Below are 25,660 nucleotides of genomic sequence, written 5' to 3'. Positions count from 1 at the left end.
GATCTCATAGTGTTGTGGTCAGAAAACATGCTTGATATGATTTCAGTTTTCTTAAATTTACTGAGGCTTGATTTGTGACCAAAGATGTGATCTATCCTGGAGAATGTTCCGTGTGCACTTGAGAAGAAAGTGTAATCTGCTGTTTTTGGATGGAATGGCCTATAAATATCAATTAAATCTCTCTGGTCTATTGTGTCATTTAAAGCTTGTGTTTCCTTATTAATTTTCTATCTGGATGATCTGTCCATTGGTGTTAAGTGAGGCATTGGAGTCCCCCACTATTATTGTGTTACTGTCGATTTCCTCTTTTATAGCTGTTAGCAGTTGCCTTATGTATTGAGGTGCTCCTATGTTGGGCGCATATATAACTGTTATATCTTCTTCTTGGATTGATCCCTTGAGCATTATGTAGTGTCTTTCCTTTTCTAACATTCTTTATTTTAAAGTCTATTTTATCTGATACGAGTATTGCTACTCCAGCTTTCTTTTGATTTCCATTTGCATGGAATATCTTTTTCCATCCCCTCACTTGCAGTCTGTATGTGTCCCTAGGTCTGAAGTGGGTCTCTTGTAGACAGCATATAGATGGGTCTTGTGTTTGTATCCATTCAGCGAGCCTGTGTCTTTTGGTTGGAGCATTTAATCCATTCACGTTTAAGGTAATTATCGATATGTATGTTCCCATCACCATTTTCTTAATTGTTTTGGGTTTGTTTTTGTAGGTCCTTTTCTTCTCTTGTGTTTCCCACTTAGAGAAGTTCCTTTAGCATTTGTTGTAGAGCTGGTTTGGTGGTGCTGAATTCTCTGAGCTTTTGCTTGTCTGTAAAGCTTTTGATTTCTCCCTTGAATCTGAATGAGATCCTTGCCAGGTAGAGTAATCTTGGTTGTAGGTTCTTCCCTTTCATCACTTTAAATATGTCATGCCCACTCCCTTCTGGCCTGTAGAGTTTCTGCTGAGAAATCAGCTGTTAACCTTATGGGAGTTCCCTTGTATGTTATTTGTCATTTTTCCCTTGCTGCTTTCAGTAATTTTTCTTTGCCAATTTGATTACTATGTGTCTCGGCGTGTTTCTCCTTGGGTTTATCTTGTATACGACTCTCTGAGCTTCCTGGACTTGGGTGGCTATTTCCTTTCCCATGTTAGGGAAGTTTTTGACTATAATCTCTTCAAATATTTTCTGTAGTCCTTTCTCTCTCTCTCTTCTCCTTCTGGGACCCCTATAATGCGAATGTTGTTGCATTTAATGTTGTCCCAGAGGTCTCTTAGGCTGTCTTCATTTCTTTTCATTCTTTTTTCTTTAGTCTGTTCCACAGCAGTGAATTCCACCATTCTGTCTTCCAGGTCACTTATCTGTTCTTCTGCCTCAGTTTTTCTGCTATTGATTCCTTCTAGTGTAGTTTCCATTTCAATTATTGTATTGTTCATCTCTGTTTGTTTGTTCTTTAATTCTTCTAGATCTTTGTTAAACGTTTCTTGCATCTTCTCGATCTTTGCCTCCATTCTTTTAACGAGGTCGTGAATCATCTTCGCTATCATCATTCTGAATTCTTTTTCTGGAAGGTTGCCTATCTCCACTTCATTTAGTTGTTTTTCTGGGGTTTTATCTTGTTCCTTCATCTGGTACATAGCCCTCTGCCTTTTCATCTTGTCTATCTTTCTGTGAATGTGGTTTTTGTTCCACAGGCTGCAGGATTGTCATTCTTCTTGCTTCTGCTATCTCCACTGTTCACACTTCTGGTGCTTGTCTTTCTACATCTTTTTAAAGAGTTTACATTGCTGAAATATTTCTGCGTGTGTGTGTGTGTGTGTGTGTGTGTGTGTGTGTGTAAGAGGTGATAACTGGCATTTTTCACTTATCAACAAGCCCTCATAGTCTTTTCATGCTAGGGAATGTGATTTGCTGAGGTTCAGAACCACACAGCATTTCCTCATGTGGTGACGCCACATTCACTGTCCCTGGGTCTCCAGGATCGAGCATTTAGCGCAGTTTCCCTTCTTCCCCACTCGGGACTGCGTTGCATGGTATGTATCCTTATACATATCTTGCACACTTCTCTCATTATCTCCTGAGTTTAAATACCAGTCAGGTTTCTGGGTCAGAGGGTGTGGTCATTTTTTTTTTTTTTTTAATTTTATTTATTTATTTATGGCTGTGTTGGGTCCTCGTTTCTGTGCGAGGGCTTTCTCCAGTTGCGGCAAGCTGGGGCCACTCCTCATCGCGGTGCGCGGGCCTCTCACTATCGGGGCCTCTCTTGTTGCGCAGCACAGGCTCCAGACACGCAGGCTCAGTAGCTGTGGCACACAGGCTTAGTTGCTCCGCAGCATGTGGGATCTTCCCAGACCAGGGCTCGAACCCGTGTCCCCTGCATCAGCAGGCAGATTCTCAACCACTGCGCCACCAGGGAAGCCCGGGCGTGGTCATTTTTAAGTTCTTGGTCCATGTTGCTGTGTCGCCTGCTGGACGGTTGGACTGTGTGTGAGGCCTTTGCCCAGTCCTTCCCAAGACTGCATTAAAACGTTTGTTTCCATTGTGTTGGGTGAGAAGTGATGGTTTTAGTGTGCAGAAGAAAAACAGATCGCTAAAGCCCTGTCTCGTGATGAGTGCGATTGCCTGTCAGTCAGCGTCAACACTGCAAAGCGCGACACACTAGGGCAATCCCAGCGATGGCGGGTAGGGTGACCACAGGCCCGGGGAACGCCGATGCCGCGTGAGGTCAGGTAGGAGGTTCATCGGGGCGCAGAGGCGGTCAGCGACGGGGGCTGCGGGGACGGCCGTGTCTCGTACCTGGAGTGCAGGTGTGGGAGGGGACTGCTCTGCGGCAGGAAGGTGACCACGCAGCACGGTCAGGCCTGGGTAGGAGGGACCGCCTGGGCTCACGAGCCCTTTCCGGTGAGGCCAAGCCTGCCAGGCCTTCCACCCTCCTGGGGCCTGGGGCCTGGCGTCCAGTCCTCTCCTCCTCTTGTTCTTGTTGTAAGTGAAGCTGAGAATCGACCACGAAGGGGCTGTGAAGTAAGTTTGTTCATGAAACTGTGAGCTGGCCTTTGAGAACCAGTCTGGGAAAAGGGACCAAAGGTGGGGAGTTCAGTTCCTGCTCAGTCCTGGCAGGTGGAGCAGGACCGGTGTCCCCCCTCCTCGTCCCCCCTCCATGTCCTGAGACACAGGGAGTCTGACGTTACAGGCCACAGGCCAGAGCAGGAGGCACAACAGGCCACACTGCGCTGTGACCTAGCTGAGCCCCAGCTCCTGGCCATGCCCACCGAGGTGCCCACCCGCCTCGGCCTCGCCTGTCGGGACCAGTGTTGCCTGCCCAGTGGCTGGAGCAGGTGTTTCCCGTCTCCCCAGCCCCACAGGATCTGTTCTCAAGAGTCTCCCTTCAGGTTATTGAGCAAGTAATCATAAATTCAAACTCAGAGGCACGTTTGGTTAGTCCCAGCCACGCAGGCGAGCAGTCAGTACGAGCAGTGCCATGTGTGAAGCTGAGTCCCAGGCTGCTTGCTGCCCCCAGACCCCGGCCCTGCCTTGAGGCCTCCTCCCTGGGCCTCGCAGGCTTGAGCGGAGGTGGGCAGGTCACAGCGTCCTCTAGGAGCCTCGTGCTGGCGGCCCCTCCTCCCCTGCTGCCTGGGTGGCTGTGGCCTCTGGGTCGCTTCAGGTCTGTAGGGGGCTGCCTCCCCAAGCCCGGCTAGTCTGGTACTTGGGAAGCAGTGTGTGTGCTTGCCGTCGGCTTTAGGTAGAAAGTGGGGGTCGGAAGAGAGGAGTGAAGCTGACAGAACTCCTGAGCTAGGGTCGTTACTGTAGGCACCGGGGGAGGAGGAGCCCGTCACGTCCGTGCGAGGGGCTGGCTCAGTGCAGGGTGCACGTCAGGCGGGTGCTTGCTCTGTCTGTGACTGGTCACCACCTGGAACCTCCGGCTCTTCTTCTGTGAAAGGAGGACCCTGACGCTGACGCGTTGCTGGGAAAGTGAGGAGTTGGCAGTGGGTACCCAGCCAGTCTTAGTTTCTGCTCCCCTCCCCTGAGGCCGAGGGAAGTGGCCACTTCCTTTGGAATAAGCGTGTCCCATTTTTTTTTTTTTGGTGGGGGGTGGGGTGCCTGCGGGGATGTTTGTGAGAGCATCTCCATGACAGATCACCTGGTTTTGAGGCCGTGGGACTGTGTTCTCTCCCGGCCCAGGGAGGGTTGGCAGGATGATTAATTCCATCCGCATGCTGCCTGTTGTCTGGTAAAAGCAGAGAAGCCCTGTTGCGGTCTGTCCCCTTCAGCCCTCTAGGGCCCTCAGCTCTCCCAGCTGGGCACGGAGGGAGCGGCCCACACTGAGCCCTCCTCTCTCCGCAGGTGGCCATGAACATCCTCAACAGCGGGCGGTTCAGCATGGGCAGTGCCGTGGCCGGGATGCTCAAGACGCTGATCGGTGCGTAAGTCAGGGACGGCACCTTGCCTGCCCCCGCCTGCCCCCGCCTGCTCCCGCTGCCCCCGCCGCCCCCGCCTGCCCCTGCCGCCCCCGCCTGCCCCTGCCTGCTCCGGCCCAGGGGCTCTGCCCCGTCCCTGGGCGGGCGGGCGGGCGGGCCAGCGCCAAGCCAGGCCGCTGACAGCCTGTCCTGTCCAAGTCTAGGATCAGGGCTTCGACTTAGACTGAAGGGTGCACTGAGGCTGCCCCTGAAGGGCCGGTGTTGCGGTTTCAACACGCACGGGATGGGGGAGGCGGAGGACTTCCTGGTGGAGGTAGACGGGGGTGGCTGCTCCGGCCGCGGAGCGAGCACCTGAATGTGAGCTGGACACGGAGAAGCCTGTGCGCCGGTTCCCTGTGGATGGCGGTCCACAGTGGGTGAGCCACGGGGCCAGAGTGGGGACCCTGGTCCCTCAGCCTTTCGACTGTCCCTCTCTTCTGGTACGCTCACTGAACCCTAGACTTCCCTTGGCCAGTGAAGGTAAAGCAGCCTGATAGGGGTTTTGCGGGGCACAGAACGTCACTGCCATCTCTGCTCTGTGGCGGGGGCCACAGGGACACGCAGGGCCCTGGCTGCGGCGCGGGCGTACCCGGGGCCCGCTCCCCACTGGGTGCCCAGGAAGCTCCTCGCAGTTCAGGGCAGAGTTCGTTTATAGACGAAGGGACGGCCGCTCAGAGCGGGGGGGTGATGTGCCCGAGACCGCACCCCCCATCCGACTGCAAGCTCAGGGCTCGCCCTCCTCTGCGAAGCTTCCCCCAGGGCCCTGCGCCCACCTGGACTCTGCTGCCTTGTCTGGAAAACTCCTCAGTGCAAGGGCTTCGCTCTCGTGGTCAGTCTGTCCCCAGAGGATGTAGAGCCCCTGAGATCGCAAGGCCCAGAAATGGGGGGACGTGGGAGCCTGCCTGCCCTGCGAGCCCGCTGTGCGAGTGGGTCACGCGTGGAGGTCCGTGGGGAGCGTTGGGAGAGCGCTGGCTGCAGGGAGGGGCCGCCGTGGGCACGTGGGCACGTGGGCGCCTGCAGGGCTGGCGCGGAAGCCACGGGTCACCCTCCTGCTGCCAGACGGACCCGTGTGCCGGGTGTGAGCCTGCTTCTCCGTGCAGGGCGTCCCGAGGCCTTTGCCGTGTCTCTGAGGTCGATAGTGTTGACGAGAGCGGGGAGGCCACGTGGCCCAGGCTTGGCTGTTAAGAGCGAGAGTGGGGTCCGGACGTGTCTGACTGGCCCCTGATCCTGCTGCGTCCCCCACCCTGGGTGCCACTCAGAGGGGACAGTCACTCCTGGACCCGGAGATGTTGGAAGGCGGGGCTCTCACTTTCAGGGTGTTGGTCTCAGCAGACCCGCTTCTCGTAGCTCCTGCCTGAGCGTTTGAAGGGTGGTGACGATAGACCGAGGAAATCATTTTAAGACAGCCGGAAAATTGTTCTTTGATAACTCTGCCCCTCTTCAGAAATGACCGCCGAGTACGCCTGCACAAGGAAACAGTTCAACAGGAACCTCAGCGAGTTTGGACTGATTCAGGTATGGAGGGTCCAGAGCACCGCATGGGCTGACTCTGCCTCGTGGGCACTGAAAGCGTGCTTGGGGGTCTGTACTGCCGACTCCTGGGCGGTGGTCCGGGGAGAAGATGAGCACGTGGCCCCTTTTACGAGTGCCAGGCCTTGGTGCTCTTGGGCACTGGGCGTGGTCTGAATTACCCTCTCTGCTGCTCGGCAGGTTTGGGTCTCAGTACAGGCAGATTCTTTCTTGATGGTGCATTTTTCTGAACGCTCCAGGAGAAGTTTGCCCTGATGGCTCAGAAGGCTTACGTGATGGAAAGCATGGCCTACCTCACCGCGGGGATGCTGGACCAGCCGGGCTTTCCCGACTGCTCCATCGAGGCCGCCACGGTCAAGGTAACCCCACACGCAGCGTGCCTGCCGTCTTCCTCCTTAGTTTGTCACTGCTTAGGTATTTACGAGGTACCCACCATGCCAGGCACCCCTGGGATGCAGCTGGGCAGAGCAGAGTAGCATAGGAGCAGCAGCAGAGGGCAGTGCCCAGCTTACGGGAGGCCGGTGTCTCCCCGCAAGGTTTGTGCCAGGCTGTCACCAGCTGACGGTAACCATAGCGAAAGAAGAGAATACAGACTGGGTACTGTAACTTCGTATCCGCCTAACAAAGCAGCTGGGCTTCCCTGGGAAGGACTGTGTTGTCCTGAGTCTGGTCTTCCTAAATTTTGGTGTCAGAACTTCCTTTTATGAAATATCTGGTTGAGGTAGATAGCACAGAGTTCCCCGTGCCTCTGTCTTGTTTTGGGGAGGGGGGTCATTTTTTGGCCACCAGTGAGACGTGACAGTCAGGGCTCCTACCTGGCTCGTCTCGTGCCAAAGCCCACTTCTCCGCATGGGGCCTCCCACCCCGTCCGCAGCCACCTGGCCCCGAGGCAGAGGGTCCCCCTCCGGAAGGGGCTTTGGTGCTGACCTCGCCCGGGCCCGTGGCAGGTGTTCAGCTCCGAGGCCGCGTGGCAGTGCGTGAGCGAGGCGCTCCAGATCCTCGGGGGCTCGGGCTACATGAGGGACTACCCGTACGAGCGCATCCTGCGTGACAGCCGCATCCTGCTTATCTTCGAGGTGAGTGCGCCGCCCCGCTGAGCGCTCGGCCCCGCCCCGCTCCGCCGTGGACCCCAGAGCCTCGTGCAGCCTGGCTGAGAGAGGACGACTCCGGAACACCAGTGTGGTGAGGGGCTGGGGTCTCAGGAAGCAGCGCACTTGGCCTTGGGGGCAGAGAGGGCAGGGGAGTGGAGTGTGCCAGGCCCCGATGGGACCTTCCCTGCCGGCACCAGGGAAACGGAAGGAGCAGCGGCCGGTCCTGCTCGGCGGGGCTGGGGTGTGGGTGGGGCAGGGGGGGCAGGGCAGAGGGGCTGGGCGGGAAGGCCAGAGAGTAGCCAGCCGTGGAAGCCCATTTGGATCTTACCGTGAGGGCCGAGAAGCGGTAACAAAGTTTGGAGCAGAGAATGGCTTGTTTGCGTTCGCGTCCCTGGAAATGCCCCGAGCCCGCCCAGGGCGTGGGTTGCAGCGGTGCGGCCAGCGGCCGTGGAGGGAGGCCGGGCGGGATTTCAGGCTGGACGCAGGTGTGCGGAGGCAGACCCTTGGACCAGTGCGAGGCTGGGCGCCCGGGCGGCTCCCCCTGGGGGGGGGAAGACCGCATTGGCTGCTGGTGTTCCCTGTGTCCTCTCCCTCGGTGGGCAGACAGGGCGCGGCCAGCCCGAGGCCCCGGGGGCAGTTCCCACGTCACAACCCTGCTGCCCCAGGCCTGCCTCCCCCAAGGCCCCTCCGCTTGGCCCGGGCGAGTGCGGTCCTCCGTGGCTGGTGGGGTGGTCAGCACGGGTTCAGGAGCTCTGAGGGGTGCAGGGCCCTCAGCGTGAAGCCGAGACCGCCCCGGACGGGCCTGGGTCAGCCTGGAGTTCTCCTTGCTCCCACTTCCGCTCCCACGGAGTCTCTGTCCGTGGCGTGGCCTGGCGGTGTGCCTCAGTCCAGCCCCTGCCCCTCTGACCCTCAGCACCACCGTGCATGACGGGCACAAGCCCCCTGGTCTGCGTCCCCGAGGTCACGTGGCTCACGGTGGGGGGGGGCGGGGTGCCTGGGGGTGGCAGCAGGGAAGAGGCGGCCCCAGGGTGTTGGCACCTGGCACTGCGGTGCGGCCAGCTGCTTCCCGAGGAGCCTGGCCTGGCCTGAGCTAGTAGTGGGTCCACTGAGGACTTGCTGTGTCCTGGGTACTAGTATCCTTCACTTCTTTTAAGGGGAACTGTTTCTCCGCTTAAAAGAAGTAGAATCGGAAGCTTGGAAAAAGGAATGACTCATGCACAGTTGGTCATGGGATGGGGTAGGTCCCGGAGGGAGGCCACCGCCATCTGGTCAGCCCCAACTTGTCCCGTGGAAGCAGTAGCCTGCGTGTTGCCCTGGCCCCCGGTCACAGCCGTGCTCCCAGCTGCTTCCGAAGAGGGAGCGGGAAGCAGCATGGCCCAGCCAGCCCCGCACACGGCACTGCCCTGATGTGGGCGGCCTTTGACCTGGGCGATGTTGGCCACAGGGAACCAACGAGATTCTCCGGATGTACATCGCCCTGACAGGCTTGCAGCATGCCGGCCGCGTCCTGACTGCGAGGGTCAGGTAGGTGCCGCGCCCACCGTCTGCCCCTCGGGTCCGCCCACCCTGCCCCGCAGAGGCCTGTCCCGGGGCAGCCAGAGGAGGGCGCTGCCTCATCCGGGGACCAGGCGTGCAGCCTTGCAGGGCTCAGCTGACTCACAGGCTGGCTGGTGGGAGGGGACAGGGAGGGGCCAGCTGCCTGGGAAGCTGCCAGGGCCCTGCCCTCCTCCCCTGCAGCTCTGTGCTGCTTCTAGAACCGGGGCAAGGAGCGGTGATCCTTGAGTAGGTGTCAGCTCCAAGGCCAACACAAGACTAGTTTCCTCTCCTGACCCCCATCCTGGGGCCAGAACAGTGAGTAGCCCCTGCCAGCGCCCAGGCATGGCTTGCTCAGAGGATTTTTCAGGCTACTCGGGGAGAGAATGAGCTGGAAGCAGGTGTGCCCCGGGTGTCCCCTCCGGCCGTCGAGGAGACGGCTGCTGCCTGTGGGGCGGGCCAGGTCCTGGGTTGTGTCCAGGTGGCCCCTCTGGCTTTGCGTAGTCAGGGGGCTTGCCCGGGTCCCCTAGAGCTGCTGGCACCGAGGCGGGGCCGTGTTGCTGGGCAGCAGGAGCCGGCTGCGGGGCCTCAGCTTACCGCGCCTGGGCTCTCTGCAGGCAGCTTAAACAGGGCAATGTGACCACCATCCTGGAGACTGTCGGCCAGAGGCTTCGGGACTCCCTGGGCCGAACTGTGGACCTTGGGCTGACAGGGAAGCTCGGAGTCGTGCACCCCAGCATGGCGGTGAGTGGTCCAGCCAGGGGTACCCCCCCATCGGGTATCCCCTTCCCAGAGGGGGTGTGGCCGGGGGCACCGGGGAGGACCAGGCAGTCCGAGGGTCACCAGATGCCCTCTCCACCCTGTCACGGTGGAGAACAGCCAAGCCTGGCAGCAGGGCCTGGGCACCGCGGGAGGGCGGTGCTGAGCGGAATCCTCCCCCCGGCCCCCCAGGACAGCGCCCACAAGTTCGAGCAGAACGTGCACTACTTCAGCCGCACCGTGGAGACCCTGCTGCTTCGCTTTGGCAAGGTACCTGGGGGCGGGGAGGCGGGCCAGCGGCTAGGGACCAGGCCTAGAAATCTCGGTCACCATGGAGGGCTGGGGAAGCAGGGCTGGCTGTGGCTGCCTGCCCTGGGGACCACTCAGCTAGCTGGGGAGCGTGGGGGGAGCCCCTGCTGGGTGGGCACCGTCTAGGCGACCAGACGCTCCCTGGAGCCGGGAGGGGGCAGCCCCACCTGGACCTTCCTCTTAGGACCTGATCTGTGTCTCTTGCGTCCAAAGGTGATAATAAGCGCTGGCCGGTGGTCTCAGCCAGGCTTCTGGGACATGATCTTGTCTTGACTCCTGCCCAGATCTGGACAGAGCTAAGGGAAAACCCAAAGGGAAGGCAGTGTTAGGCCTGCTCCCCCAGGGTGTAGAGTGAGGCTCAGAGATGCGCAAAGGTGGGCCCGGGAGAGAGAGAGCGTGTTGGCGCTGTGTCCCGGTGGTAAGTCTCCCCCCTGCCCTCTGTTCCCAGAGCATCGTGGAGGAGCAGCTGCTCTTGAAACGACTGGCCAACGTCCTCATCAACCTGTACGGGATGACGGCCGTGCTGTCGCGGGCCAGCCGCTCTATCCGTGTGGGGCTCCAGAACCACGACCACGAGGTGGGCCCGCCCCTCCCGCCCGCACAGGCAGCCTCCCTGCAGGGGTCATTCTGCTGCACTTTAATGAGGCCGGGCAGCGGGGAAGGGAGGGGCTGGGTGCGTCCGGGGGTCGGGGGTGAGCACGGGGTCCACGCCAGCTGATCCAGAGACAGGTGGGGTTGCCAAGTTGTGTCCGTGGCCATAGCCGGTGCTCTCAGCTCCGATGGGCGGGTCTCTGCTGTTCAGGACACAGGACCACTGCCTTTCACCTTCCTGCCTTGGGGGGGGGCAGGGGGGAGTGAGTGTCGGAATCCCAGCGCCCTCACCCCTCTGCTAGCAGGGTGGGTGCCGTCTCCGTCTGAGCACCTGCTGTGTGCACGCCCTCGTCTTGACGCGCCCCGTGGCTGCGGGGATTGAGACGTTCTCCCGCCAAGGAGCAACCTGAGGCTCAGAGGGGTTGAGTCACTTGCCCTGAGGACAGGGCTGGTTTGGCTCGGGGCTGCCATGGCTTCTGAGCCAGGCCACCTGACCCTGGTCAAGCTGCCCGCTTTGGCTGACAGACTGAGTTCTTTGAAGCTCAGAGGTCAGGCTCCAGGCAGGGGCGGCCCTAAGGCCCAGAGAGCCCAGGGTCCTCAGCAGTCATCCTCTCTGACTTGGACTTTGGTTCTGGCAGGTTCTGTTGGCCAACATCTTCTGCACGGAAGCTTACCACCAGAATCTCTGCACCCTGTCTCAGCTGGACAAGCGTAAGTGGGCGGCTCGGGCTGGGGGAGAATGGGGGGCGGGACCTGATGCCAGGCGACCTGGCGGTGGCCTCCCAGGGCTGCTGGCTGCGCACAGACTGCTGCTCACCGAGGGCTGGGTGAGGCCTGCCCGCAGGAGCGCACAGAGCCGGCGAGGCGAGAGCCTCTGGGGACCCCGTACCCGGCCGCGCTGCGGAGGGAGGAGCGCGGGGCTCCGCGCAGCTCAGCACTGGCGCCCCGCGCCCACCGTGCTGACGCGGCTGTCACCGCAGGGCGTCTCCTCCAGCAGGCTGGGGTCGCCAGGCGGCAGCCCAGAATCACTTCCTGGGGACGGGCTGCCGCCTTCAGGGCTCCTTCACACCGCAGGGCTGACTTCGTGATAACAGGAATTGCTGGAACATTTTTTTCCAAAGATCACCTACTCTTTCCCTCCCAGATTCTCCGGAGAATCTCGATGAACTGATCAAGAAAGTGTCCCAGCAGGTCCTGAAGAAGCGAGCCTACGTCTGTGCCCACCCTCTGGACCGGCCGTCCTGAAGCAGGGGGTCAGCGTCCCTGCTGCTGTCCGCCCGACACACGCCTTCCAGAAGGTAGAGAACGTGCTTTATTACAAGTTAACTGTTTCTCCCAGTTCTCTGACTGACGGGCTTCTCCAGGCCCCCGTGGGCACTGCTGCCTGACAGACACGATCCCGGGCTCCGAGCGGACACGGGGAGAGCGCGGAGCTGCTGCAACTCACCTGATCGTGAGGCTTCGGGGTGGAAGCTGGCCGGGCGTGGGGGGGACGGGTCTCAGCAGGGTGGCCATTTCTGCCAGACCACACGTTCTCCAAGAAACAGCTTGAAAACGGCGTATGTGTCATTCTTTTAAGTAAGTGCCTTTGGCTCCTAGTTTAAACAGGAACCGTTTAACAGAAGAGGACAGTTTGCGTTTCCCCTTGTAGTGTTTGCTGCACTAGTCAGTCACCTGCTTCCTCAGAGCCAGCCTAACAACTTGACCCTCCGATCCCTCCTCTGGTGACGGCTTCCAGGGCCCTTTGTCCCCCTGTGTGCGAAGAGGGTTCCAGCAGCAGCGGGGCAGGTGCCCGGGCCACGGTGCCGTGAGGCTTTGGTCCCTCTCAGGTGATGGTGCGGCTGCGTGACAGCGGGCGCTTCTCTCTGCCGCTTGACAAGACAAGCAGCGTCTCCCGGTGGCACACACGGGCCGCTACACACTCGTCCTGGCGTGCTCAGCTGGCAGGCTTCACGCTGGGTCGGTCGGTTCCCGGCGGCGTGGCCGTCACAGACGTTGCCTTGAGGCGGCCCGGCGTTCCCCCTGCGAGTAGGAGCCGTCATCCACGTGGGTGTGGGCCTGCTGCCGGCCTCGTGACAGCTTGTCTTCCCGACGGCACCCCAGCTTCGGTGCTGGCGCGGAGGGAGAGGTCACGGCTTCGCACCCGGTGCCGGGACAGCGGTCTGCGCAGAGCCCTCGGGAGGCGGGAGCCCCGTCTGCAGCAGGTTCTCCTTGTCTCCCGCTGTGGGGAGCGGTTCTCAGCCGCGTGCCCTGGGAACCGGGGCCCGGGCAGCGAGCCTGGCGTCCCTGGGCTGGACCACAGCAGTGCCCCTGAGCCTGGGACCCTGCCTGCAGCCCCAGAGCCTGGGGCCTCCGCTGAAGGGAGGTGGCACAGTGCAGAGGAGGGGAGAGACCAGTTTCAGCAGCTTGTCAGCATGTCCTCCGGTTTCATGGAGCTGTTGCCAGCAGCCCTTATGAGTGAGTCAGGGAGGGAAAGCACTCCACCGTTTATCCAGTCTAGCTTTCTGGGCGAGGGGTCTGTGGCCAGATCAACTCGCCTCTCTTTCTCCCTGAAGATTCTGGTTCTGTTAATTCACAGATTTGGTTCTCTACCTATAAATGATTTTCTGGTCCCTCTTCACAAACAGGGGGATGAAGAGGCCTTGGTGTGGCCAGGCTCCCGCCCTCCCCCATGGGTGACAACTGGCCGTGTCTGGGAGCTGGAAGGGCCCAGCAGCGCCCAGAGCCTCTCAAGGCTGGTCATGGGTAACACAGTGTGAAAGCCCTTAGCCCTACCTTCCAATGCCTCCCTTTCACAGAAACCAAGCCCAGAGCCGGGGTGGGACCTGCCCCCCGTCATACAGCAAGTGACGAATCCAGCTGGAACCAGAAGTTCCAGCCCAGCCTGCGCTGTGACACCAGCCCAGGAGTGTGGCTGCTAAAACAGAACGGGTGCCGCCCACGGTTACCTGTCCTGGGCTGTGGCGCCGGAGGGGGCGGCAGCTCCAAGAATGGCGGCGGCTGCGTGTACAGATCGAAGTCCTGGGGGCGCCGGTCCCAGCCCCAGCTCTCTCGGTGTAGCACCGGCTCCAGCACGTTAGCAAACAGTGCCTTCTCCCTCCACTCCTACGTCGGGGGGCAGCAGGTCAGGGGGAGGCCCCTGCAGACGCCCGCCGGAGACCCACTCCCACCACCCACCTCTGTGATGGCGCCGGGGGGTGGCAGCCCCAAGTGATGTGTCCTGCCAGTGCTGTGAAGACCGGTCACTTGGAAGCTGCTGGGTGTGAGCCAGGCGTTGCGGGACTTCCTCTCGGCTTTTCTCTTCTCCTCTGAATCCTGAGGCTCCACTGTGGCTGACAGGTGGCTCTGGGCGTACGTGAGTCTCTTCCTCGGCTCCTGGAAACGCGAGCAGACGTGGATAGACGGGCTGACAGCAGACCTCGGGGGGGCGGACCGGCTGCCGGTCTTGGGGGCAGGGTGCTGGCTCCTGGTGGTGCGGGGTGCCTGCTGGTTACCAGAGCCAGGCAGCAGCCCAGCGAGGGCCACGTCCCTGTCCCCTTTGACAGAGCCGTTTTTGAAGTGGTCAGGGCGGGAAGGAAGCCTAAGCCCAGGCTTTCCCTGCCGGGGTTAGGCTGCCTTTCCTAGGCAGCAATGAAGGGCTACCGAGAGCCACGCACACCTGGACAGGCGCTGGGGGCCTCTGGGCTCAACGTGGCATGTAGAGGGTTCACGCCTCTCTGTGCCGGCGCTCGTCCCTTGTCGGCTCCTCTCCACCCCGGAGACCCCCCGCCGCCCTGCCTGGAGTGGAGGTGCGTCGCTGCTCCCCACCCTGGGCCTTAACTCACCTTGGCCATCTCACGATACAGCTCCTTCTTTGCAAGCTCTGTAGAGTGCAGGGTCTGGATACTATAGTTAGAGACAGCATCCTTGGCCGGGGCTGAGATCTTGATCACCTTCACAACAGACTTGGGAGACTTCTTGCTGACCTCGTAGGCCCCCGAGATGTTTTTCTGGAGAAAGAGACACCAGTCACTCCTCACAAGCGGCCTACTCGCCAGCACCTGTCAGTGTGTACCCAGCCAGCTGACCTCTGGGACACAGCTGCCCTGCAGGTACCTGTCCTGAGAGCGTAAACACACCTCTGCCAAAAGGACCATCGAGACAAGCCCTCACTGCGCACATTGTAATTCGAGGACCAAAAAAGGGGAACCCTCCTCCATTTTCGGGCGAATGTACATTGGTAAAAGCCACCATAAAGGACAGTATCGAAGTTCCTAACAAAACTAAAAAGAGCCCGGCCCCAGGAACACTCCTGGGCATCTATCTGGAGAAACCCGTAATTGGAAATGAACCAGGCGCCCCGGGGTTCATTGCAGCACTGGTTCCAACAGCCAGGACACAGAAACAACCAAAATGTCCACCAACAGATGACTGGATAAGACAACGTGGTACGTATATACAATGGACTATTACTCAGCCATAAACAAGAATGAAATAACGCTACTGGTGGCAACATGCATGGACCTGGGATGCACATACAGTAAGTGAAGTGAGTCAGAGGAAGATGAACAGCATATGATATCACCTATACCTGGGACTGAACAACAGATACACATGAACTCATTTAGAAAACAGCAACACACACACACACTTGGAAAACGAACGTAGGGTTACCAAAAAGGAAAAGTGGGGGCCAAGGACAAATTAGGAGGTTGGGCTTCATATACACACAAGTGTATTTATATATGTGTGTGTGTGTATATATATATATGTGCATATGTGTGTGTGTGTGTGTATATATATATATATATATATATATACACACACATACATTTGATGGATAATCAACATGGACCTCCTGTAAAGCACAGGGAAATCTGCTCAATGTTCTGCAATAACCTATATGGGAAAAGAACTCAAAATAGAATAGATACATGAATATCAATAAGTGAATCAGGTTGCTGTACACCTGAAAACAACACAACATTGTAAATCAACTATACTCCAACATACCATGAAAATAAACAAGAATAGCAAAGAAATGTCTGCTCTATTCCCCTCTGGCCTCAGGGACCTGGGCTGGTATCACATACCTGAAGCCTGAGCAGACTTTGGTCCCAAGGCTGTACTGTGCTGGGGATGAGGGAGCACGGGAGGGTGTGCTCCCACATGGGGCCCCCCTTGGACCTGTCTTGTCCGTTCCCCTTGGGAGGGGACCACCATCTCCAGATCCAGGTGGGCCCTCCTACACCTAAACGAAGCCGAGCACACCCAAACGACAGTGGACCCTCTGGGCTGGAGGAGCTTCGAGAAGTCACCTGGTCTGCACGTCTCCTGCAGGCAGGGGGCCTCCAGCCTCCTTCCTGGGAGTCACCCTACCTATGAAACACAGCACACACTCAGGGCCGTTTGCAGGGGTTGCCGTTTGTCTCGGGGGGCAGGGGTGAGGCTGAAGGGGGAAGAAGTAGTGAGACCCAAGCCCTTGAGACTTTGCTCTGGCACATTCCCCTCTAATTCACAGCCCAGGAAGCAGACTTTCCCTAAGGCTTTTTGTTGCCAAGTAACTGGAGTTGGGCACGAAGAAATGCTGCCGCCTTGTGGACGTTTCCCGGAACAACTTGACAACCGGTGCTTCAGGGCACCTCATATTCACAAAGCTTGAAGGGCTGTTAATAACGCTGAATTCCAAACACAGCCGACTTTCAAAAAGCCAATTTGAAGAGGCGAATTTTATACTGTTTGAAGAGGGAAAAAAAACCCAAAGAGGAAGATGACAAGATGCTCAACATTGCTAATTCTGAGAGCAAAGCCAATGAAAACTACAGTGAGGTGTCACCTTCCACCAGTCACAATGGCCAGCATCAAAAAATCTACAAGCAGTAAATGCTGCGGTGAGCCTAGAAAAAAGGGAACCCTCTACAGTGTTGGTGGGAAAATAAATTGGTGCAGCCACTACGGAGAACAATATGCAGGACCCTTAAAAAACTATTTGCACAGTTACCGTACAATACAACAATCCCACTCCTTGGTTTATCTCTGGAGAAAAGTGTAGTTGGAAAAGATCATGAACCCTAATGTTCACAGCATTACTATTACAATAGCCAAGACATGGAAGCAACCTAAGTGTCCACTGACAGATGAATGGGTAAGGAAAACATGGTATATAAACAAAATGGAGGGCTTCCCTGGTGGCACAGTGGTTAAGAATCCGCCTGCCAATGCAGGGGACACGGGTTCGAGCCCTGGTCCGGGAAGATCCCACATGCCGCGCAGCAACTAAGCCCATGCGCCACAACTACTGAGCCTGTGCTCTAGAGCCCACGAGCCACAACTGCAGAGCCTGCGTGCTGCAACTACTGAAGCCTGTGCACCTAGAGCCCGTGCTCCACAACAAGAGAAGCCACCGCAATGAGAAGCCCGCACTCCACAACAAAGAGCAGCCCCGGCTCACCGCAACTAGAGAAAGCCCGCGCGCAGCAATGAAGACCCAACACAGCCAAAGATAAACAAATACGTTTTTAAAATAAGTAAATAAATACAATGGAATATCAGTCAGCCATAAGGAAGAATGAAATAATGCCATTTGCAGCAACATGGATCCACCTAGAGATGATCATACTAAGTGAAGCAAGTCAGACAGAGATAGACCAATATCATATGATATCACTTATATGTGGAATCTAAAACGTTATAAGTGTAATACAGGGAACTATACTCAATAATCTGTAATAATATATATGGGAAAAGAATCTAAAAAAGAGTGGTTATATGTATAACTGATTCAGTTTGCTGTACAGCAGAAACTAGCAACACTGTAAATCAACTATACTCCAATAAAAATTATAAGAACAAAAAAAAAAACAGCATGAGAGAAAGGGGCTTATTTACAAAACAGAAGCAGAATCAGACATAGAAAACAAATTTATGGTTACCAGAGCAGTAAGGGTGGTGAGGGATAAGGTAGGAGTTTGGGATTAGCAGATACACCCTACTGTATATAAAATAAACAAGGTCCTACTCTATAACACAGGGAAATACATTCAATATCTTGTGATGATTACCTATGACGGAGAAGAATATGAAAAGTATATGTACATAATTAATAACAACAGGAACTATTATAAGTCAACTATACTTCAATAAAAAATAAAAATTAAAGCTTAAAAGGATAAAAAATAGCAAATAAGCATAAATTTTTTTTAAAGAAATGAATAAGAGCAGAAATCAGTGCAATAGAAAATAAAGGTACAACATAGAAATTTTAAAAAGCAACAAAGAACATTTTCTTTGAAGAGAAGAATTCATTCGTAAATGCAATTTCAATAAAGATCCCAATCACCCAAGAAACAGCAACTCAACTTGCTCTGACAGACCTGGCATATAGATCACTGGGGAAGGGACAAACTTCTCACAGAGTGCTGCTACCATAGGTCATATGAAGGAAATGAAATTAGATTCCTATCCTCATACAAAAAATAAATTCCATATGGATTAAAACGTTAAATGAAATGAAAAAAACTTTAAATCTTGTAGAGGAAACCTCGGTATAATTTTATAACCCTGGGTTAGGAAAAGATTTCTTAAGGTAAAAAACTTCAATCATAAGGGAACAAATGGATAACTTACAAAATTTAAAATAACTTTTGTCGATTAAAAGGCACCATTAAGAAAGTAAAAAGACAACATAGACACCAGAAGAAACTTACCACGTATATAAATACCACTGCAATAGCATTAAGAACATTAAAACCAAATCACACCTGAAATTCAAGGGAAAAACATTTTCATGAAAGAAGAAATTATCAAGTCTATAAGAAGATATTCCACTTCACTAGTAAACAGTGAAATGCAAATTAAAACTTCCATGAGGTATTATACATCATATTAGTGATAATTTATAGTCAGATTTAAAGTATTTTCCAGACATGTGGAAGTACAATCAGTGCTTGTAAACCTAAGTATGTATCTTATGAAATAAAATCTTGCCTATTTTTAAGGAGAAGACATGTTAACATATGTTTACAATCACACTTTAAAATAACAAAAGAAAATACAAATGCTTATTAATAAATAATGGTATATTCGTATAGCTATATACACAAACATGGTTGAATATCATTAATACTAAGCAAAAATTAAAATGATAGATTATATACATATGCAGTAAAATTATAGAGAAAAGCAAGCGAAAGATAAAAGTTGAGATAGTGGTTATTTATGGGTAAGGGGTAAGAGATGGGAAAGGACACATGGAAAACTATGGAAATACTGATAATGTTTGATTTCTTAAGTTGGATAGTGGGTATAAGACATTGCTTTTGTTACCTTTTGCAGAGCAAAGGAAACCATAAGCAAGACAAAAACACAACCCCCTGAATGGGAGAAAATATTTGCAAACAAAGCAACTGACAAAGGATTAATCTCCAAAATATACAAGCAGCTCATGGAGTTCAATATCAAAAAAAAAGAACCCAATCCAAAACTGGGCAGAAGACCTAAATAGACATTTCTCCAAAGAAGATATACATATTGCCAACAAACACATGAAAAGATGCTCAACATCACTAATCATTAGAGAAATGCAAATCAAGACTACAATGAGGTATCACCTCACACCAGTCAGAATGGCCATCATCAAAAAATCTACAAACAATAAATGCTGGAGAGGGTGTGGAGAAAAGGGAGCCCTCCTACACTGTTGGTGGGAATGTAAATTGTTACAGCCACTACAGAGAACAGTATGGAGGTTCGTTAAAAAACTAAAAACAGAGCTACCATCTGACCCAGCAATCCCACTACTGGGCATATACCCAGAGAAAACCGTAACGCAAAAAGAGTCATGTACCACAATGTTCATTGCAGCACTATTTACAATAGCCAGGACATGGAAGCAACCTAAGTGTCCATCAACAGATGAATGGATAAAGAAGATGTGGCACATATATACAATGGAATATTACTCAGCCATAAAAAGAAATGAAATTGAGTTATTTATAGTGAGGTGGATGGACCTAGAGTCTGTCATATGGAGTGAAGCAAGTCAGAAAGAGAAAAACAAATACTGTATGCTAACACATATATATGGAATCTAAAAAAAAAAAAATGGTTCTGATGAACCTAGGGGAAGGACAGGAATAAAGATGCAGACGTAGAGAATGGAGTTGAGGACATGGGGAGGGGGAAGGGGAAGCTGGGAAGAAGTGAGAGAGTAGCACTGACATATATACACTACCACATGTAAAACAGATAGCTAGTGGGAAGCAGCCATATAGCAAAGGGAGATCAGCTCGGTGCTTTGTGACCACCTAGAGGGGTGGGATGGGGAGGGTGGGAGGGAGACTCAAGAGGGAGGGGATATGGGGGTATATGTATACATATAGCTGATTCACTTTGTTATACAGCAGAAACTAACACAGCATTGTAAAGCAATCATACTCCACTAAGAATGTTAAAAAAAAAATATTGCTTTTGTTATTTTTGACAGTACACACACACACACTCTTACATGTATATTTTAATAATAACAAAATTATATCATTTGTGAAAATAGCACAGGAAATCATGAGAATTTCTAGAAAATAAAATATGACTGCTGCAATTTAAAATGAGAAGTTGTTAACAATTGTGACTAACAGTGGTCGAAGTGGAAGATAGCTGAACTCAGTGCAAAAGACCAACAAGTACAAATTAAGAGGGAAAAAAATCATGGTGGAAGGCCCTTTAAGCTCTGGTGAAAAACAAAAAAAAAAACCCCACCTGCACACCTAGAACCAAGGATTAAGAAAAAGTTTTAAAAGAGTAGAGGAAATCATAGTTTAGCTAAAAAGGAAATATAATCAGATAGGCATCAGACTTATCTGCAACACTTGATTCTAAAAAGCAATGGATTTGGGGGACAGGGGGAGGAGGATTTGATTCTATAATCCTGAAAACAGCCCAGCCACTTCTCAAGTGCAAAGACAGAGTGAAGACCTTGGCTCTGCAAGCACTCTGAAAGCTTACTGTCAAAAAAACAGCAAAACAAAGGGTAAAGTAGACACAGACTCCAAATATAGTAGGAAACACAGAAATAAGTAAAGCTTGTAGTTGGGCAGGAGGATGGTAGGACTTTTAACATGGTGAAGCTGGGAGCTTGGTCCTTTCCTCAAAGAGCAAGGATCAAACGGGACAAAACTGTCAAAAGCTACCACTGGGAACTGTCCAAAGGCATACAACAAGGTGAGAAGCGTTTACTCATAAAACTACTGAACCTCAGGCAAGGAGAGTAGACGTCAGCGTCATTCCTGACATCTCAGCATGGTCAGAGCAGTCGTCCTTCTACCGTGGGCAAGCTGTGAAAATCAGCGGCTGCACTGCTCACTCTATTACAGGCTCACCTGAGTCAGACTGGAGCTTGTAGAACCCCATAGGTGTGGTCGCTGTAAGGGACAACAGCCATCTCAACAGCAAACAAGGAAGGCCAGATGCTCTGTGGGGCTGAGGTCGTGACCCTACATGGCTCAAGCGACAGACCAGCAGATTCGTCAGAACTGAACAGGAAGATACAGGAAACGGATGGCCTCAGAGGACCTTGGTAAGCTCTACACACATCCCTCGCTGACAGGCTGCCTGCACGTGCAGAGGAGACGTGAGAGGGCCCAGTGGGAAGCCAGAGCTGGCGCAGTCTGGATGCACCCCCAGATCCCCTGGGAAACGCCGGCACCTTCCTGGCTCCAGGTGCTTCAGCACAACTTCTGACCAGTGGTTGGCTCATCACTAAGTGACGCAGACACAGAGTTGACCCAAGGGAAACCAGGCTTAAAAATAAAAACAATGATAAAAACGGCAGAGACAGCGATGGCCACACCCCCTGAGGAGACAGATTCCACAGATGAAGTGCAGGCAAGTTACTCAGCAGACAACAACCCCTCTGCCCCAGGCGGAGAAAGTCACAATCCAAAGGTGTTGCCATGTATTTTAGATGTCCAGCTTTTGATGAAAAACTAGAAGGCATGCAAAGAAATAGGAATGTGTAAACCTTATTCAGGAAAGCAAAGCAGTCAATAGAGTGGGTCCAGCAGGTTGACTTAGTAGACAAAGATTTCAAAGCAGCTATCATGAGAAAAAAACTTAAAAATTATTCTGAAAGTTCAAGGAAAGTACAGAACACTGAATATAGAAATGGACAATATTAACAAAGAGGAATCATTTTTAAAAAGAGCTAACTGAAAATTCTGGAGTTAGAACATATAGGAACTGAAAATGAAAATTCACTAGAGGGACTCAGTGGCTGATTTGAGCTGACAAAGAATCAGAATTTGAAAATGGGGACAACAAAAACCAGACATTATCCAATCTGAAAAAAAAATTTTTTTTTTTTAATTAACAGATCTTCAAGACCTGCAGGACATTATCTAGTGAACCAACATACACATAATAGGAGTCTGGGGAAGGGGGAGAAGGGAGGAGGAAGAGAACAAATTTTTTGAAGAGCTAATGACCCAAAACATTAATCTACCAATGTAGGAAACTCAGTGATTCCCAAGTAGGATAAATATAAAGAGAGCCACACCTGGACATATCAAACAGTTGAAAGAAAAAGACAATGAGAAAATCCTAGAAACAGCAAGAAGAAAAAACCCATCATGTACAGGGGAACAACAGTGTGATTAATCACTAAATACTTATCAGAAACAACAGAGACCACAACACAATGACATTTTCTAAGTGCTGAAAGAAAAAAAGTAGTGTGAACCAAGAATTCTATATTTAGCAAAAACTATCCTTCAGAAATGAAGGTGAAAGAAAGTAGTCTCTGATTTAAACACAGGATTTATTGGTAGTGAGCTACCTTATCAGATATACTAAAGCAGGTGCTTTAAGGCTGAAAGAAAAAGTGACGCCAGATGGTAACTAGAATCTACAGAAAGAAACATCACTGGAAAAAATATGTGGGTAAATATAAAAGATTATATAAATAAAATTTTCCTTTCTCAACTCTCAATGTAAAAGACATGACTGCATAAAATAATTATAGCACTGTATTTGGGGGGGTCACTGCATATATAGATTTAATATGACAATAATAGCACAAAGGAGGGAAGGAAATGGAACTATATTGTAGAATAGTTTCTACATTTTACCCAAACTAAATTAGTAATCATCTGAAGTAGAATGGTAAATTAAGATGCATACTAAAGGGACTTCCCTGGTGGCACAGTGGTTAAGAATCCACCTGCCAACGCAGGGGACACGGGTTCGAGCCGTGGTCCGGGAAGATCCCACATGCCACGGAGCAACTAAGCCCATGCGCCACAACTACTGACCCTGCGAGCCACAACTACTGAGCCCACGTGCCACAACTACTGAAGCCTGTGCACCTAGAACCCATGCTCTGCAACAAAAGAAGCCACTGCAATGAGAAGCCCGCCTACTGCAACAAAGAGTAGCCCCCACTCGCCGCAACTAGAGAAAGCCCACGTGCAGCAACGAAGACCCAACGCAGGCTTCCCTGGTGGCGCAGTGGTTAAGAATCCACCTGCCAATACAGGGGACACAGGTTTGAGCCCTGGTCCAGGAAGATCCCACATACCACGGAGCAACTAAGCCCATGCGCCACAACTGCTGAGCCTGCACTCTAGAGCCCGCAAGCCACAACTACTGAGTCTGAGCACCACAACTACTGAGTCTGAGTGCCACAACTGTTGAGCCTGCGTGCCACAACTACTGAAGCCCGAGCGCCTAGAGCCCACGCTCCACAACAAGAGAAGCCACTGCACGGAGAAGCCCACGCACCACAACTAAGAGTAGCCCCCGCTCGCCGCAACTGGAGAAAGCCCGCGCACAGCAACAAAGACCCAATGCAGCCAAAAATAAATAAATAAATAAATAAATAAATTTATTTTTTAAAAAAAGATGCATACTAAAGAAAAAACCTAGAGAAACCACTCAGAAGTCACTTTTTTAAAGGTCAAAATCAAAGGTGTTAAAATTGTACACTAAAAATATCTGTTCAACGCAAAAGGAGGCAGTAAAGGAGCAGCAGCAGAGCAAAACCAACATGAAATACACAGGAAAAAACCCGGAAGACACAATTCCTCCCACATCAATAGTTATAACACACATAAACAGATGATCAACAGGCAGAGACTGTCAGACTGGTTTTAAAAATAAAAGACAGGATCCAACTATACGCTGTCCATAGAAGACACACTTTAGATTCAAAGGCACAAATAGTTTCAAAGTAAAAGGATGGGGGAACAAATACAGAAGAGAGCTGGAGGGGGTTCAGTAATTTAAGACAGATTGGTCTTTATGACAAGAAATGTACTAGAAACAAAGGGGTATTTCACCATGATTAAACGGTCCATTCATCAGGAAGATGTAACAACTATAAACACAAAGGTACCAAAATACGATCAGCAAAAAGTGACAGATTTGAAAGGAGAAATAGTAAATCAGCCATTGACAGTGACGCCAATACCTCTATCAGTAATAATAGACCTAGAAAGAAAATCAACAGCGATGTAGGCGATCTGAACAACAGTTAACTGACCCGACTTGCCATTTACATGATACTCCTCCCAACATCAGAAGAACATGTTTTCCTTTCAAGCCTGAGGATGAAGCATATGTGAGGCCGTAAGACAAACTGCAATACGTTCATACCACAGAAATCATACAAAGTACATCCTCCAGCCACAACAAAATTTAATTTAAAATTACCAATAGTAAGACATTCAATAAATCTCCCAGTATTTGGATATTAAGCAACACAATTCTAAAAACCACAATGGAAATTATAAAATATTTTCTGAAAGTTAAAATACAACATATTAACTTTATGGGATGCAGCTAAAGTACTGTTCAGGGAGGGAATCTGTAGCTAAAATACATGTATGAAAGAAGATCTCACATTTAAAACCCTAACTTCTCTCAAGAACTAAAGGTACCAATTAAATCCAAAGTACCAGCAGAAGGAAGAAAGTTATAACACAGTTTAGAGTGGAAATAAATGAAATACAACAACAGAGAAAACAAATGAATTCCGAAACTGGTTCTCTGAAAAAACCAATATTGACAAACCTTTAGCTAGACTGACTAAGAAAAAGACACAAATTAGTAAAATCAGGAATCAAAGAGGAGATGTTCTATTGATTTTACAGAAATTTAAAGGTTATACAGGATTCTAAGAGAATACTATGAATAACTATATGCCAACAAACTAGATAACTTAGATGAAATGGAACATTTCCTAGAAAGATAGAAATTACCAAACCTGTCTTAAGAAGAAATAGATATCTGAATAGACTAAATAACAAGAATAGAGACGAAATAGTAATTTTAAAATTCCCCACCAAGAAAAGCGCAGGCTTAGGGGCTTCCCTGGTGGCACAGTGGTTAAGAATCCGCCTGCCAATGCAGGGGACACGGGTTCGATCCCTGGGCCGGGAAATCCCACATGCCACGGAGCACCTAAGCCCGTGAGCCACAACTACTGAGCCTGCGCTCTAGAGCCCATGAGCCACAACTACTGAAGCCCGCATGCCTAGAGCCCAGGCTCTGCAACAAGAGAAGCCACCGCACTGAGAAGCCCGTGCACCACAACAAAGAGTAGCCCCCGCTCACCGCAACTAGAGAAAGCCCGCGCGCAGCAACAAAGACCCAACACAGACAAAATTTAATTAATTAATTAATTAACTTAAGAAAAAAGAAAGAAAAGCTCAGGCTTAGGTGGCTTCACTGGTTACTTCTACCAAACATTGAAAGAATGAAGATCAGCCTTTCACAAATTTCCAGAAAATAAAAGAGAAAGAAACACTTCCCAACTCATTCTACAGGGCCAATAAATATTACCCTGACACTACAGGCAGACAAAGATATCACGAGAAAAATAAAAAATATCAGCAAACCAAATCCAGCAACATATAGAGAAAAGATTAAACACCATGACCAAGTGGGATTTATCCCAAGAAGGCAAGGCTGTTTTAAAATCTAAACATCAAGTAATGTAATATATTAATAACACATAAGAACCACACCTCAGTATATTCAGAAAAAAAGCAACTGACAAAAATCCAGCATTTATTCATGATAAAAACTCTCAACAAACTAATACTACAAGAGAACTTCCTCAACCTGATAAACTGCATCTCCCCCAAACCCGCAGTGAATATCCAACCTCATGGTGAAAGACTGAGTGCATCCCCTCAAGATCAGAAACAAGGAGAGCATGTCTCTTCCACAGCCCAACATACGACAGTGTGTTCTGTACTGGAGGCTGCAGGCAGTGCGGAGGAGGGGAGGGCAGGGTGGGATGCTTATGCACTGAGTGTCTGTGTCCCCCCAAATCCGTACTTTGAATCCCTACCCACTGTGGCCGCATCTGGAGAAAGGAAGAGATTAAGGGTAAATGAGGTCATAAGGGTGGGGCTTATCCAAGAGG

At 51.7% G+C, this 25,660-nt stretch overlaps 2 protein-coding genes across 5 annotated transcripts in view; one reads left to right on the top strand and one right to left on the bottom strand.

The window, feature by feature from the left end:
• Positions 1-25,033, top strand: part of ACAD9 (acyl-CoA dehydrogenase family member 9) — a 69,533-nt gene extending 44,500 nt beyond the window's left edge. Inside the window, exons 9-19 of one of the 4 annotated variants that reach the window (XR_014232239.1) lie at positions 4,332-4,407; positions 5,889-5,959; positions 6,214-6,333; positions 6,922-7,050; positions 8,510-8,589; positions 9,216-9,342; positions 9,550-9,627; positions 10,115-10,243; positions 10,896-10,968; positions 11,402-11,555; positions 18,571-25,033. Coding sequence is in view for 2 of the 4 variants with exons in the window: in XM_082345239.1 (XP_082201365.1) it covers positions 4,332-4,407; positions 5,889-5,959; positions 6,214-6,333; positions 6,922-7,050; positions 8,510-8,589; positions 9,216-9,342; positions 9,550-9,627; positions 10,115-10,243; positions 10,896-10,968; positions 11,402-11,502 (984 nt within the window). In the remaining 2 variants the exon portion in view is untranslated. Of the gene's footprint in view, positions 1-4,331; positions 4,408-5,888; positions 5,960-6,213; positions 6,334-6,921; positions 7,051-8,509; positions 8,590-9,215; positions 9,343-9,549; positions 9,628-10,114; positions 10,244-10,895; positions 10,969-11,401; positions 11,816-13,055; positions 13,131-18,570 lie in introns of those variants that run through there. The other 3 variants (XR_014232240.1, XM_082345239.1, XM_082345238.1) reach the window with 3 other exon arrangements.
• Positions 10,255-25,660, bottom strand: part of CFAP92 (cilia and flagella associated protein 92 (putative)) — an 88,956-nt gene continuing 73,550 nt past the window's right edge. Inside the window, exons 13-16 of the mRNA XM_082345200.1 lie at positions 14,082-14,246; positions 13,435-13,632; positions 13,206-13,362; positions 10,255-10,499 (exon numbers count right to left, since the gene is read on the bottom strand). Coding sequence (XP_082201326.1) covers positions 10,465-10,499; positions 13,206-13,362; positions 13,435-13,632; positions 14,082-14,246 — 555 coding nt within the window. The 3' untranslated portion in view covers positions 10,255-10,464. The remainder of the gene's footprint in view (positions 10,500-13,205; positions 13,363-13,434; positions 13,633-14,081; positions 14,247-25,660) is intronic.

This window comes from Balaenoptera borealis (genome assembly GCF_965194805.1).
Source record: "Balaenoptera borealis genome assembly, chromosome: 12".
Taxonomy (NCBI): domain Eukaryota; kingdom Metazoa; phylum Chordata; class Mammalia; order Artiodactyla; family Balaenopteridae; genus Balaenoptera; species Balaenoptera borealis.
This window is presented reverse-complemented; position numbering and strand designations above follow the sequence as displayed.